Source organism: Pristiophorus japonicus, chromosome 16 (genome assembly GCF_044704955.1).
Source record: "Pristiophorus japonicus isolate sPriJap1 chromosome 16, sPriJap1.hap1, whole genome shotgun sequence".
In the NCBI taxonomy this organism is placed as follows: Eukaryota; Metazoa; Chordata; class Chondrichthyes; family Pristiophoridae; genus Pristiophorus; species Pristiophorus japonicus.
Window position 1 is genome coordinate 11,163,698 of NC_091992.1, and position 14,622 is coordinate 11,178,319.

The 14,622-nt window shown below is 47.3% G+C and overlaps 1 protein-coding gene across 2 annotated transcripts in view; it reads left to right on the forward strand.

Moving 5' to 3' along the window:
• Positions 1–14,622, forward strand: part of nxn (nucleoredoxin) — a 255,001-nt gene that overhangs the window by 223,275 nt on the left and 17,104 nt on the right. Inside the window, exons 6-7 of one of the 2 annotated variants that reach the window (XM_070858054.1) lie at positions 3,198–3,377; positions 10,089–10,210. In XM_070858054.1, the coding sequence (XP_070714155.1) occupies positions 3,198–3,377; positions 10,089–10,210 (302 nt within the window). The remainder of the gene's footprint in view (positions 1–3,197; positions 3,378–10,088; positions 10,211–14,622) is intronic. The other variant, XM_070858055.1, reaches the window with a different exon arrangement.

A 14,622-nucleotide genomic window follows, 5' to 3' on the forward strand; every position in this document is an offset into this window, starting at 1 on the left:
GGAATACTCTCCACTTGCCTGGATGAGTGCAGCTCCAACAACGCTCAAGGAGCTCGACACCATCCAGGACAAAGCAGGCCGCTTGATCGGCACCCCATCCACCACCTTCAACATTCACTCCCTCCACCACCGGCGCACCGTGGCTGCAGTGTGTACCATCTACAAGATGCACTGCAGCAACTCGCCATGGTTTCTTTGGCAGCACCTCCCAAACCTGCGACCTCTACCACCTAGAAGGACAAGTGCAGCAGGCGCGTGGGAACACCACCACCTCCATGTTCCCCTCCGAGTCACACACCATCCTGACTTGGAAATACATTGCGGTTCAAGGCGGCGGCTCACCACCACCTTCTTGAGGACAATTAGGGATGGGCAATAAATGCTGGCCTTGCCAACGACGTCCACAGCCCAGGAACATATTGAAAAAAAACGCTAACATGGATCATTGAAGCAGCTGCCCAGCTTTCCTGATGGCTTTGACTCCTGCTGGGGCCCAAGAATCACGTATTGTTACCTCCCGCTCCCCCCTTCAATGCCACCAACACCCTCCTCAATGGTCTCCCATTTATAAACTCCAAATCTGCTCACACTGTGTCCTGCTCACCTATTGCTCCTGTCCTCTCCAACCCCCCACGCGCCCCCCCCCCTCCCCAACACATTAATATCAAAATCCTTCTCCCTGCTTACAAATCCCTCCCTGACCCGCCTACCCTACCTCAGTAACCTCACTGTGCCCTGCAGACTAGCTCACAGTGTGAGCTCCTTCCACTAGGTGGCGCTACTGTGCATTCTTCGAGCCACCATTTGTGAGTCAGCATTAAACCTTATAAACCCATCTTTGCCCCTCCCGAGCCAGAGGCTAATTACAGTGCCCGGGGGGTCTTTTATGTCTGCCTGAGCGTGCAGATTGGGACTCGGTTTAACGTTCCATCTGAAAGGCGGCACCACCATCATCGTAAGCAGTCCCTCAAAATCAAGGAAGACTTGCTTCCACTCTAAAAGTGAGTTCTCAGGTGACTGAACAGCCCAATACAGGAATTACAGTCTCTGTCACAGGTGGGACAGACAGTGGTTGGAGGAAAGGGTGGGAGGGAGAGTCTGGTTTGCCGCACGCTCCTTCCGCTGCCTGCGCTTGGTTTCTGCATGCTCTCGGCGATACTCTTCCTCCACTTGGGCCATGGACTCCCAGGTGTCTGTGGGGATGTTGCATTTTACCAGGGAGGAGGCTTTGAGGGTGCCCTTGAAACGTTTCCTCTGCCCACCTGGGGCTCGCTTGCCGTGTAGGAGTTCCGAGTAGAGCGCTTGCTTTGGGAGTCTCGTCTCTGGCATGCCAGACACGATGTGACCCCGCCCACACCGACAGTGCAGCACGCCCCTCAGTTGGAGTGCGATTACGTGCTCAAGTCGCTGGAGCGGGACTTGAACCCACGACCTTCGTGACCCAGAGGCGAGAGTGCTGCCCACTGAGCCAGGGCTGAGACCTATAAACAGGAAGCATAGCCCCCCCCCCCCCCGGGTATCCTCTGCACATGGCGATCCCCCTCCAACCCAAGCATTTGCACCCCTCCCCCCGGTTTGTGGATGGTACTCTCGCCAATTAACATGAGCACAGAATGGTGTTGATAGCTGTAACGTCACAGCTTTGTGGAGCTGGTGCACTGTGAGTGGCTCAGCCAGGTCACGTGATGTTCACAAGACTCAATAAAACCCCAGTTAATTGAGTTCAGGTTCTCCACGCTGAGGTGTGCAGTTGTGACCCTGGTGGGTGAACTGGTAGGGTTCAGTTTGATAAACCTTCGCTCATAAACCAGCCAGTTCTTTACAGCAAATGTGTGGCCGTGAATTCTTAAGCAAAGAACCCATGAAGCAAATACATTGCAACAGTCTGAATCATTGTACAACCGCATGTCTTCGAATCGTGGGTGTGCATTTGTAATTCTAATTAATGTAATTCTAATCATTGCACCTTTTCAGCAGGGAGGGAGGAAAAACTTGAAAACCCCAAATAGTTGTTTTAAATTGGCCTGTAATTCTCCCCGAGGCAGCCTGATTTATAGAAGCCATAGTGATGGTGACATTCTTTAAACAGAACTCCCGGCCCCAGTCATTGCAGTCTTAAATAATTGCAGGCGTGAGGGAGGGAGAGCAGAGTTGAAAATTTAAGAGCTGTCACATGGCAGTTGCTCTAATGAGGTCTCGGTGGGATTGACTGCAGTCTTGTTCATCTGCCGTGCATATTTTCTCAACCAATGTTTTGGCATCGCTCCATTATTTTTACACATGTCTTTAACGCTAACACTTAAATTAAATTAAACTACAAGGACCCCCCCCTCGCTCCCTCGTGCCCCACTTTGTGTCAAAACACTAGAATCTGCTGAAAATGATGGGCAGCCAATCAAACAGCAGGCGTGGAAGGGGGAGGAGGGCGCTTCTTCGAGTCTTTACTGGAGTGTAACAGTTCCTGAGTTCACTTCGCACACAGCCCTGTGAACCAGGTGGAGCCTGGGGCCGCCCAGACAGATTCTCAGTGTGGTGGGGGGGAAGTGGAAACGCAGGCACTTGTGCGAAGACTCTGTTGCTGAGCACAATACAACAACACCAACGTATATTTATATAGCGCCTGTAACGTAGTGAAACATCCCAAGGCGCCTCACAGGAGTATGATGAGGTTTTAAAAAAAAAATTGACACCGAGAAAAATTAGCGCAGGTGACCAAAAGCTTGGTCAAAGAGGTAGGTTTTAAGGAGGAAAGAGAGGTAGAGAGGCGGAGAGGTTTAGGCAGGGAGTTCCAGAGCTTGGGGCCCAGGCAACAGAAAACACGGCCACCGATGATGGAGCGATTATAATCAGGGATGCTCAAGAGGGTAGAATTAGAGGAGCGCAGACATCTCGGGGGGGGGTTGTGGGGCTGGAGGAGATTTCAGAGATAGGGAGGGGCGAGGCCATGGAGGGATTTGAACACAAGGATGAGAAATTTGAACAGAAGGATCTAACGAATATAAACATTTTGATCAGTTCCGTCAGGTTGCGGGGCTCTGAATGCCAGATTCGGAGACAATTACAGCAGGCCAAATGCTGACGTAACCTCTGAGAAATGCAAAGGACCAGCTGGTAGAATGTGATGTTCTTGAGCTGCTAATGTTGGTGAAATCGAGGTGAAAGACCTAATAATCACCGCCGCTTGGTTTTATTTGCAGGCATTCCAACTCTTATTATCCTGGACCAGGAGGGGAAAATCATCACACGCCAGGGCAGGCCGGCTGTGCTCAATGACATGGATTGCAAAGAATTCCCATGGCATCCCAAACCGGTATTAGAACTTACAGAGTCCAACGCCATGCAGCTGAATGAGGGGCCCTGCCTTGTTCTGTTTGTGGGTATGCAGTGCCAGTCACGTATCTCCCTCTGTATATGGGTGTGTGTGTATGTGTATGTGTATGTGTGTGTGTGTGTGTGTATATATATATATGTGTGTGTGTGTGTGTGTGTATGTGTGTATAAGTGTGTGTGTGTGTGTGTATATATATGGGTCCGTGTGTGTGTGTATATATATGGGTTTGTGTATATGTGTGTGTGTGTGTGTATATATACTTTGAGGTGGGCAACTGGGTGACGTCATCAAGGTCCAGGTCGCCGGTTAGAGTGTGGGCAGGAACATTGGTGGGGCACAGGCACAGCTGAGGAGCGGGAAGGTCGGGGCGGATGAGCGGCAAGAGATCGTGGCGGAGGTGCGGCAAATGAAGGTACGGGGCCGAGAAGAGGCGAGGGGCCCAGGGGCAGCACGGTCCAGCCCACACTGCGATATGTGCACGCACTAGGTCCGTGCAGCAGAACTGGTCTCCAGTCGCCCTGGTTAATCCTTGCCACTGGATAAAGGCCGAGCTCTGTCAAGCCCGTGTGGTGGCTGATGTGTAATGGTCACCACACGTTAAAAAATGCACCTACAGGCAGCTTCTACCCCTGGAGTTCAGGACTGGAACATCGGGTCCTCCATTGAAACATCTGTGAACTCATGTGGAAGCAAGTCATCCTCGTTCGAGGGACCGTCTGTGATGATGATGACACGTGTGTATATATGTGTGTGTATGTATGTGTGTGTATATATATGTGTGTGTATGTGCATGTATATGTGTGTGTGTATATGTATGTTTGTATGTGTATGTGTATATGTGTATATATATTTTATATATATATAATTAGTGTGCGTGTGTGTATGTCCGCATATGCACGTGTGTGTGTGTGTATACATGTGTGTATAGATATATATATGGTGTGTGCATGTTTATATAATAAATATATGGAACATTTTAAACCTTGACAGCATTGGTTCAAAGGCTTTACTGTCCTATAATATGTTGTGCAAAACAACCCAGTGATGGGTTTATCAGATCATTTGTGTGATTTAATTGTGTAGCTGACACCAGGACCGCTTTCAGTTCCCTTGAGGGGTGACTGCCTGGTAATGCTGTGAAGCAAAAATTAAACAGTAAATACTCACTAGTCAGTTGTATTTTTTTTCATTAAAGGAAAGAAGTATAGGCAGGCATGAGTGGAGCTGTCTCCTGTTCATGCGTGCAAATAGGTCGGGCATGTGTGACAGCATAACAGGTCTGTTGACTATGCGCTTGGTATGTTTTAACAATGCCCCACGCTCGTGCGGTTTAGATGGGGGGGGTGAGAAGGGCCATTTTGTGGGGGCTTCAGATTGTGGACCGCTAGACCTCGGGTTTGTCCTCTGCGCCCCCCTGCTGTACGTTCACCTGGCTGCTCCTCCCGGTCTCTGTGTGGCCTTGATCACATCCTTGACCTTTCCCGAAATGCTTCCTGCATCTTTCCCCAGAGTCTCATTCCTGCGCCTCCCTGGATTCCAGTCTGGCTACCTGCCGACCACAGCCTTGACCTGTTCTCACTTGTTGATGCCTTTGATCTGTGGTAGATCCCGTCTTTAGCCGGTGACTTTCTTCATGTTCGTTCATGTGGTCGCACGAGAGACGGTGCAGAGGAGATTTACCAGGATGTTGCCAGGACTGGAGAATTTTAGCTATGAGGAAAGATTGGATAGGCTCGGGTTATTTTCTTTGGAACAGAGGAGGCCGAATGGAGACCTTATTGAGGTGTATAAAATCATGAGGGGCCTGCATAGAGTGGATAGGAAGGACCTCTTTCCCTTCGAAGAGAGAAGGGGCCATAGATTTAAAGTAAGTGGTAGGAGGTTTAGAGGGGATTTGAGGGGAAATTTCTTCACCCAGAGGGTGGTGGGGGTCTGGAACTCACTGCCTGAAAGGGTGGTCGAGGCAGAAATCCTCACCACATTTAAAAAGTACCTGGATGTGCACCTGAAGTGCCGTAACCTACAGGGCCACGGACCGAGAGCTGGGGCGGGCAATAATCAAGGGAATAATGGAGGCATGTGAAAAAGGAACGGCAGTAATCATGGGGGATTTTAACCTACATATCGATTGGTCAAATCAAATCGCACGGGGTAGCCTTGAGGAGGAATTCATAGAATGCATACGGGATTGTTTCTTAGAACAGTATGTTACAGAACCTACAAGGGAGCAAGCTATCTTAGATCTGGTCCTGTGTAATGAGACAGGAATAATAAACGATCTCCTAGTAAAAGATCCTCTCTGAATGAGTGATCACAGTATGGTTGAATTTATAATACAGATTAAGGGTGAGGAAGTAGTGTCTCAACCGAGCGTACTATGCTTAAACAAAGGGGACTGCAGTGGGATGAGGCCAGAGTTGGCTAAAGTAGACTGGAACACAGACTAAACGGTGGCACAATTGAGGAACAGTGGAGAACTTTTAAGGAGCTCTTTCATAGTGCTCAACAAAAATATATTCCAGTGAAAAAGAAGGGTGGTAAGAGAAGGATAACCTGCCGTGGATAACCAAGGAAACAAAGGAGATTATCAAATTAAAAACCAATGCGTTGTAAGGTGGCCAAGGTTAGTGGGAAACTAGAAGATTGGGAAAATTTTAAACGACAGCCAAGAATGACTAAGAAAGCAATAAAGAAAGGAAAGATAGATTACGAAAGTAAACTTGTGCAAAACATAAAAACAGATAGTAAAAGCTTTTACCGATATATAAAACGGAAAAGAGTGACTAAAGTAAATGTTGGTCCCTTAGAAGATGAGAAGGGAGATTTAATAATGGGAAATGTGGAAATGGCTGAGACCTTAAACAATTATTTTGCTTCGGTCTTCACAGTGGAAGACACAAAAACCATGCCAAAAATTGCTGGTCACGGGAATGTGGGAAGGGAGGACCTTGAGACTATCATTAACGGGGTAGTGCTGGACAGGCTAATGGGACTCAAGGTAGACAAGTCCCCTGGTCCTGATGAAATGCATCCCAGGATATTAAGAGATGGCAGATGTTAGAGCAGATGCATTCGTTATAATCTACCAAAATTCTCTGGACTCTGGGGAGGTACCAGCGGATTAGAAAGCAGCTAATGTAACGCCTCTGTTTAAAAAAGGGGGCAGACAAAAGGCAGGTAACTATAGGCCGGTTAGTTTAACATCTGTAGTGGGGAAAATGCTTGAAGCTATCATTAAGGAAGAAATAGCGGGACATGTGGATAGGAATAGTCCAATCAAGCAGACGCAACATGGATTCATGAAGGGGAAATCATGTTTAACTAATTTACTGGAATTCTTTGAGGATAGAACGAGCATGGTGGATAGAGGTGTACCGATGGATGTGGTGTATTTAGATTTCCAAAAGGCATTCGATAAGGTGCCACACAAAAGGTTACTGCAGAAGATAAAGGTACGCGGAGTCAGAGGAAATGTATTAGCATGGATAGAGAATTGGCTGGCTAACAGAAAGCAGAGAGTCGGGATAAATGGATCCTTTTCCGGTTGGAAATCGGTGGTTAGTGGTGTGCTACAGAGATCGGTGCTGGGACCACAACTGTTTACAATATACATAGATGACCTGGAAGAGGGGACAGAGTGTAGTGTAACAAAATTTGCAGATGACACAAAGATTAGTGGGAAACCGGGTTGTGTAGAGGACACAGAGAGGCTGTAAAGAGATTTAGATAGGTTAAGCGAATGGGCTAAGGTTTGGCAGATGGAATACAATGTTGGAAAATGTGAGGTCATCCACCTTGGGGGGGTAAAAAAAAAACAGTAAAAGGGAATATTATTTGAATGGGGAGAAATTACAACATGCTGCGGTGCAGAGGGACCTGGGGGTCCTTGTGCATGAATCCCAAAAAGTTAGTTTGCAGGTACAGCAGGTAATCAGGAAGGCGAATGGAATGTTGGCCTTCATTGCGAGAGGGATGGAGTACAAAAGCAGGGAGGTTCTGCTGCAACTGTACAGTGTATTGGTGAGGCCGCACCTGGAATACAGCGTGCAGTTTTGGTTACCTTACTTAAGGAAGGATATACTGGCTTTGGAGGGGGTACAGAGACGTATCACTCGGCTGATTCCGGAGATGAGGGGGTGACCTTATGATGATAGATTGAGTAGACTGGGTCTTTACTCGTTGGAGTTCCGAAGGATGAGGGGTGATCTTATAGAAACATTTAAAATAATGAAAGGGATAGACAAGATAGAGGCAGAGAGGTTGTTTCCACTGGTCGGGGAGACTAGAACTAGGGGGCACAGCCTCAAAATACGGGGGAGCCAATTTAAAACCGAGTTGAGAAGGAATTTCTTCTCCCAGAGGGTTGTGAATCTGTGGAATTCTCTGCCCAGGGAAGCAGTTGAGGCTAGCTCATTGAATGTATTCAAATCACAGATAGATAGATTTTTAACCAATAAGGGAATTAAGGGTTATGGGGAGCGGGCGGGTAAGTGGAGCTGAGTCCACGGCCAGATCAGCCATGATCTTGTTGAATGGCGGAGCAGGCTAGATGGTCTACTGCTGTTCCTAATTCTTATGTTCTTATGTAAGTGGGATTAGGCTGGATAGCTAGTGCAAAAGCAAAATACTGCGGATGCTGGAATCTGAAATAAAAACCGAAAATGCTGGAAATACTCAGCGGGTCAGGCAGCATCTGTGGAGAGAGAAAAAGAAACAGTGAACATTTCGGGTCGATGACCCTTCGTCAGAACTGGCGAATGTTCGAAATGAACAGTTCCTTGAGGTGCACTGAAAGGGGGAGGGGAGGAAAGAACAAAAGGGAATGCCTGTGATAGGGTGGATAGCTCTTGGCCGGCCGGCACAGACATGATGGGCCAAAATGGCCTCCTTCCGTGCTGTAAATTTCTATGATTCTATGATTCCTCAGACATTTGTCTCAAATCCAGTTTCATTCGGGTACCATTCTCGACCAAATTTTAATTCTTTTTTTGATCTGAAAATAAAGCGACTGAGACAGGTTTTATTGGTGTATAAAAGTGTCGAGGAGAAGGGGATTAGTTCTATGTTTGTGCGAAGGTTTCTCAATGTGAGATGATACGCAAGGTAAATCAGTGTGTCCAGAGTTTGGAATGGGAAATATAGAACTGTAGTAAGATCAAGTCTTCAGTCCAGAAACAGACCATTCGGCCCAACTGGTCCATGCTGCCGTTTATACCCCCACCATACTTCACCTCAGCCTATCAGCGCATCCTTCTAGCTGGGGCAACAGGAACCAATTTATTTTTCCGTAACTGAGAAATCAGCCCGTCACAGAGACAGGCAGTACGGAACCTAATTCATAGCAGAAATCCTCACCTTATTCAAATTCAGCCAGCAGAGTGGGACCGAGCTTTCCCCTCATTGTATCGAAATCTGATCGTATTAACCACTCCCACTCCAGGGACTTGAGCACACAAATCTAGGCTGGCACTCCCAGTGCAGTGCTGAGGGAGCGCCGCACTGTTGGAAGTGCCGTCTTCAGGTGAGACGTTAAATCGAGGTCCCGTCTGCTCTCTCGGGTGGACGCAAAAGATCCCATGGCATTATTTCGAAGAGGAGCAGGGGAGTTATCCCCGGTGTCCTGGCCAATATTTATCCCTCATTCAACATCACTAACACAGATTATCTGGTCATTATCACATTGCTGTTTGTGGGAGCTTGCTGTGCGCAAATTGGCTGCCGCGTTTCCCACATTACAGCAACGACTACCCTCCAAAAGTACTTCATTGGCTGTAAAGTGCTTTGGGATGTCCTGAGGTCGTCAAAGGCGCTATATAAATGCAAGTCTTTATTTTTCTTTCTCTGCCATTGGTTAACAAAAATTTATCAATCTTTTAGATCCACCATCAATTGCCGTTTGCAGAAGAGAGTTCCAAACTTCTGCCACCCTTTGCATGTAGAAGTGTTTCCTAACTTCTCTCCTGGGAGAACGAGAGAGAGAGAGTGAGTGAGACAGATCACGTTGGAGTGGATGATATCCAGAAGTCATGACACTGTTCATATCCAATAAACCTGTTAACAATCCGTACTCAATGCCTGCCCCATCTATGGTGGGGTGGGGGGAGGGTGTAGTTGCGTTGGGGTGAGGCACTTCGGCTGGGGGAGGCATGCCCTAGGACTGGGGTAAGGCACTTTGGCTGGCCCTTGCTGTCTTCTGGGGAGCTCTGTCCTCTGTGAGCAGGAAGTCAAAGTGGATCGTGTTACAAGTTGCAAAGTCAGTGAGACCTTGGGATGAGCGGTTCCAGTTACACGTTCCTCTGAAACTTCAGGGTGTGGCTTATCCTCTAAGGGAACCAATCATAGACAATGGGTGGACATTCTGACAGTACAAATCAGCACGTCCTAAATATTGGCCAGAACACCTGGGATAACTGGCCCTACTCTTGGTAACAGTGCCGTGGGATCTTTTACGTCCACCTGAGAGGGCAGGTGGGGCCTCGGTTTAACGTCTCATCCGAAAGACATTCACCTCCGACAGTGCAGCGCTCCCTCAGCGCTGCACTGGGAGTGTCGGCCTAGATGTTTGTGCTCCAGTCCCTGGAGTGGGCCTTGAACCCACGACCTTCTGACTCCGAGGCGAGGGTGCTGCCCACTGAGCCGCGGCTGACACTGTGGCTCTAAGCCGCCTTTTGTGCAACCTGAAAGCTTGGGGGTCAACACCTGAGGGAGTTCCCACCTGCGTTATTGTGACGTTGTTTCCGTTTGAACTTTGCTGTAGATTCTGAAGAGGAGGAAATCGAGCCGGCAAAACAACTGATTCAGCCAATCGCAGAAAAGATTCTTTCAGAGCACAAAGCAAAGGATGACGATCCACCACTACTCTTCTTTGTTGCAGGAGAGGTAGGTACAAGATTCATCCAACAGGTATAGCCATTGAATTGTCGTGTTTTAGGAGGAATGTCTGCTTCAAAAATATTTGAAAGAAGACTTGCATTTATATAGCGCCTTTCAAGACTTCTTCAAACATTTTACAGCCAATTATTGAAGCCTAGTCACTGTTGTAATGTGGGAAACGCGGCAGCCAATTTGCGCACAGCGAGCTCTCAGAAACAACAATGTGATGATGACCAGATAATCTGTATTAGTGATGGTGATTGAGGGATAAATATTGGTCAGAACACGGGGATAACTCCCCCTGCTCTTATTCGAAATAGTGGCCACAGGACCTTTCACATCCACCTGAGAGAGCAGACGGGGCCTCGGTTTAACGTCTCATCTGAAAGACGGTATCTCCGACAGTGCGGCACTCCCGCAGCACTGCGCTGGGAGCGTCCGCCTAGATTTTTTATGCTCAAGCCCCTGGGGTGGGACTTGAACCCCACAACTTTCTGACTCGGAGGCGAGGGTGCTGCCCACCGAGCCAGCCTGAATTGAGCAACCTCATTGAAGGACCAAGTGTGGAAACCTCCAGGATTGAACAGCGTTTGAGAGGTGAGTGTGTAAGCAGTGAATGGATAAACCCAAACGTGGACTTTAACTGCCCGTGGATTGTAGGACCACAAGATATGATGCTCCAAGCAGTGGGAGATCGGGGCCCAAACACCAACCCACTGAAGACGAGAAGTAGAAAAAAAACCAAAATCAAATGGTGATGTCACAGGAAAGCAGGGAAGTGATTGGTCGGTGAGTTCTTCTCCCTTTTCTGGGGCATTGGTTTAAATTAAGAGCTGGGACTAAAAACAAAATGTGAAAACTGAATGAATTAAGTTCGTTAGGATGGCAGGGCAGGAGATGTGCATCTGCTGTTGCATGTGGGAGCTGGTTGACCCCATTGAGGTCCACAGCGACCACATCGGCAGCAAGTGTCTGCAGCTCAAGGAACTTCGGCTCCATGTTGATGAGCTGGAATCCGAACTGCAGACACTGCGACACATCAGGGAGGTGCTCAGGGACTGGAGGGTGTGACTACGAGCGAGGCAGGTATGGGGATCCAGGAGGTAGTGATGGAGGAGACTCAGCCCATAAGAACATAAGAACATAAGAATTAGGAACAGGAGTAGGCCATCTAGCCCCTCGAGCCTGCTCCGCCACTCAACAAGATCATGGCTGATCTGGCCGTGGACTCAGATCCACTTACCCACCCGCTCCCCATAACTCTTAATTCCCTTATTGGTTAAAAATCTATCTATCTGTGATTTGAATACATTCAATGAGCTAGCCTCAACTGCTTCCCTGAGCAGAGAATTCCACAGATTCACAACCCTCTGGGAGAAGAAATTCCTTCTCAACTCGGTTTGAAATTGGCTCTCCCATATTTTGAGGCTGTGCCCCCTAGTTCTAGTCTCCCCGACCAGTGGAAACAACCTCTCTGCCTCTATCTTGTCTATCCCTTTCATTATTTTAAATGCTTCTATCAGATCACCCCTCATCCTTCGGAACTCCAACGAGTAAAGACCCAGTCTACTCAATCTATCATCATAAGTTCACCCCCTCATCTCCGGAATCAGCCTAGTGAATCGTCTCTGTACCCCCTCCAAAGCTAGTATATCCTTCTTTAAGTAAGGTGACCAAAACTGCACGCAGTACTCCAGGTGCGGCCTCACCAATACCCTGTACAGTTGCAGCAGGACCTCCCTGCTTTTGTACTCCATCCCTCTCGCAATGAGGGCCAACATTCCATTCGCCTTCCTGATTACCTGCTGCACCTACAAACTAACTTTTTGGGATTCATGCACAAGGACCCCCAGGTCCCTCTGCACCGCAGCATGTTGTAATTTCTCCCCATTCAAATAATATTCCCTTTTACTGTTTTTTTTCCCCCCAAGGTGGATGACCTCACATTTTCCAACATTGTATTCCATCTGCCAAACCTTAGCCCATTCGCTTAACCTATCTAAATCTCTTTGCAGCCTCTCTGTGTCCTCTACACAACCCGGTTTCCCACTAATCTTTGTGTCATCTGCAAATTTTGTTACACTACACTCTGTCCCCTCTTCCAGGTCATCTATGTATATTGTAAACAGTTGTGGTCCCAGCACCGATCCCTGTGGCACACCACTAACCACCGATTTCCAACCGGAAAAGGATCCATTTATCCCGACTCTCTGCTTTCTGTTAGCCAGCCAATTCTCTATCCATGCTAATACATTTCCTCTGACTCCGCGTACCTTTATCTTCTGCAGTAACCTTTTGTGTGGCACCTTATCGAATGCCTTTTGGAAATCTAAATACACCACATCCATCGGTACACCTCTATCCACCATGCTCGTTATATCCTCAAAGAATTCCAGTAAATTAGTTAAACATGATTTCCCCTTCATGAATCCATGTTGCGTCAGCTTGATTGCACTATTCCTATCTAGATGTCCCACTATTAATGACAGCTTCAAGCATTTTCCCCACTACAGATGTTAAACTAACTGGCCTATAGTTACCTGCCTTTTGTCTGCCCCCTTTTTTAAACAGAGGCTTTACATTAGCTGCTTTCCAATCCGCTGGTACCTCCCCAGAGTCCAGAGAATTTTGGTAGATTATAACGAATGCATCTGCTATAACTTCCACCATCTCTTTTAATACCCTGGGATGCATTTCATCAGGACCAGGGGACTTGTCTACCTTGAGTCCCATTAGCCTGTCCAGCACTACCTCCCTAGTGATTGTGATTGTCTCAAGGTCCTCCCTTCCCACATTCCCGTGACCAGCAATTTTTGGCATGGTTTTTGTGTCTTACACTTTGAAGACCGAAGCAAAATAATTGTTTAAGGTCTCAGCCATTTCCACATTTCCCATTATTAAATCCCCCTTCTCATCTTCTAAGGGACCAACATTTACTTTAGTCACTCTTTTCCGTTTTATATATCGGTAAAAGCTTTTACTATCTGTTTTTATGTTTTGTGCAAGTTTACTTTCATCATCTATCTTTCCTTTCTTTATTGCTTTCTTAGTCATTCTTTGCTGTCGTTTAAAATTTTCCCAATCTTCTTGTTTCCACGGCTGGTTATCGCTTCTCTTACCGCCCTTCTTTTTCACTGGAATATATTTTTGTTGAGCACTATGAAAGAGCTCCTTAAAAGTCCTCCACTGTTCCTCAATTGTGCCACCGTTTAGTCTGTGTTCCCAGTCTACTTTAGCCAACTCTGCCCTCATCCCACTGTAGTCCCCTTTGTTTAAGCATAGTACGCTCGTTTCTGACACAACTTCCTCACCCTCTATCTGTATTACAAATTCAACCATACTGTGATCACTCATTCTGAGAGGATCTTTTACTCGGAGATCGTTTATTATTCCTGTCTCATTACACAGGACCAGACCTAAGATAGCTTGCTCCCTTGTAGGTTCTGTAACATACTGTTCTAAGAAACAATCCCGTATGCATTTTATGAATTCCTCCTCTAGGCTACCCCGTGCGATATGATTTGACCAATCGATATGTAGGTTAAAATCCCCCATGATTACTGCCGTTTCTTTTTCACATGCCTCCATTATTCCCTTGATTATTGCCCGCCCCACCGTGAAGTTATTATTTGGGGGGCCTATAAACTACGCCCACCAGTGACTTTTTCCCCTTACTATCTCTAATCTCCACCCACAGTGATTCAACATTTTGTTCATTAGAGCCAATATCGTCTCTCACAACTGCCCTGATATCATCCTTTATTAACAGAGCTCCAACAGGTTTGAGGCTCTTAGCTGTGGCCGAGAGCAGGCACTGCAGGGAGGATGAGCAAACTGACCACAGCACCCTGGTACAGGAGGCCATTCAAGTGGGGGGAGTAAAAATAAGTGTGGTATTGGTAGGGGACAGTATCATTAGGGGGATAGATCAGGTTCTCAACAGCTGAGAACGTGAGTCCCGGAGGCTGTGTGGCCTACCTTGTGGTGCCAGGGTTAAGGACATCTCCTCTGGGCTGGAGAGGAACTTGGAGTGGGAGGGAGAAGATCCAGTTGTCATGGTCCACGTCGGTACCAACTATTTACAATCTATATTAACGACTTGGAAGAAGGGACTGAGTGTAACGTAGCCAAGTTTGCTGACGATACAAAGATGGGAGGAAAAGCAATGTGTGAGGAGGACACAAAATATCTACAAAAGGACATAGACAGGCTAAGTGAGTGGGCAAAAATTTGGCAGATGGAGTATAATGTTGGAAAGTGTGAGGTCATGCACTTTGGCAGAAAAAAAATCAAAGAGCAAGTTATTATTTTAAATGGAGAAAGATTGCAAAGTGCCGCAGTACAGCGGGACCTGGGGGTACTTGTGCATGAAACACAAAAGGATAGTATGCAGGTACAGCAAGTGATCAGGAAGGCCA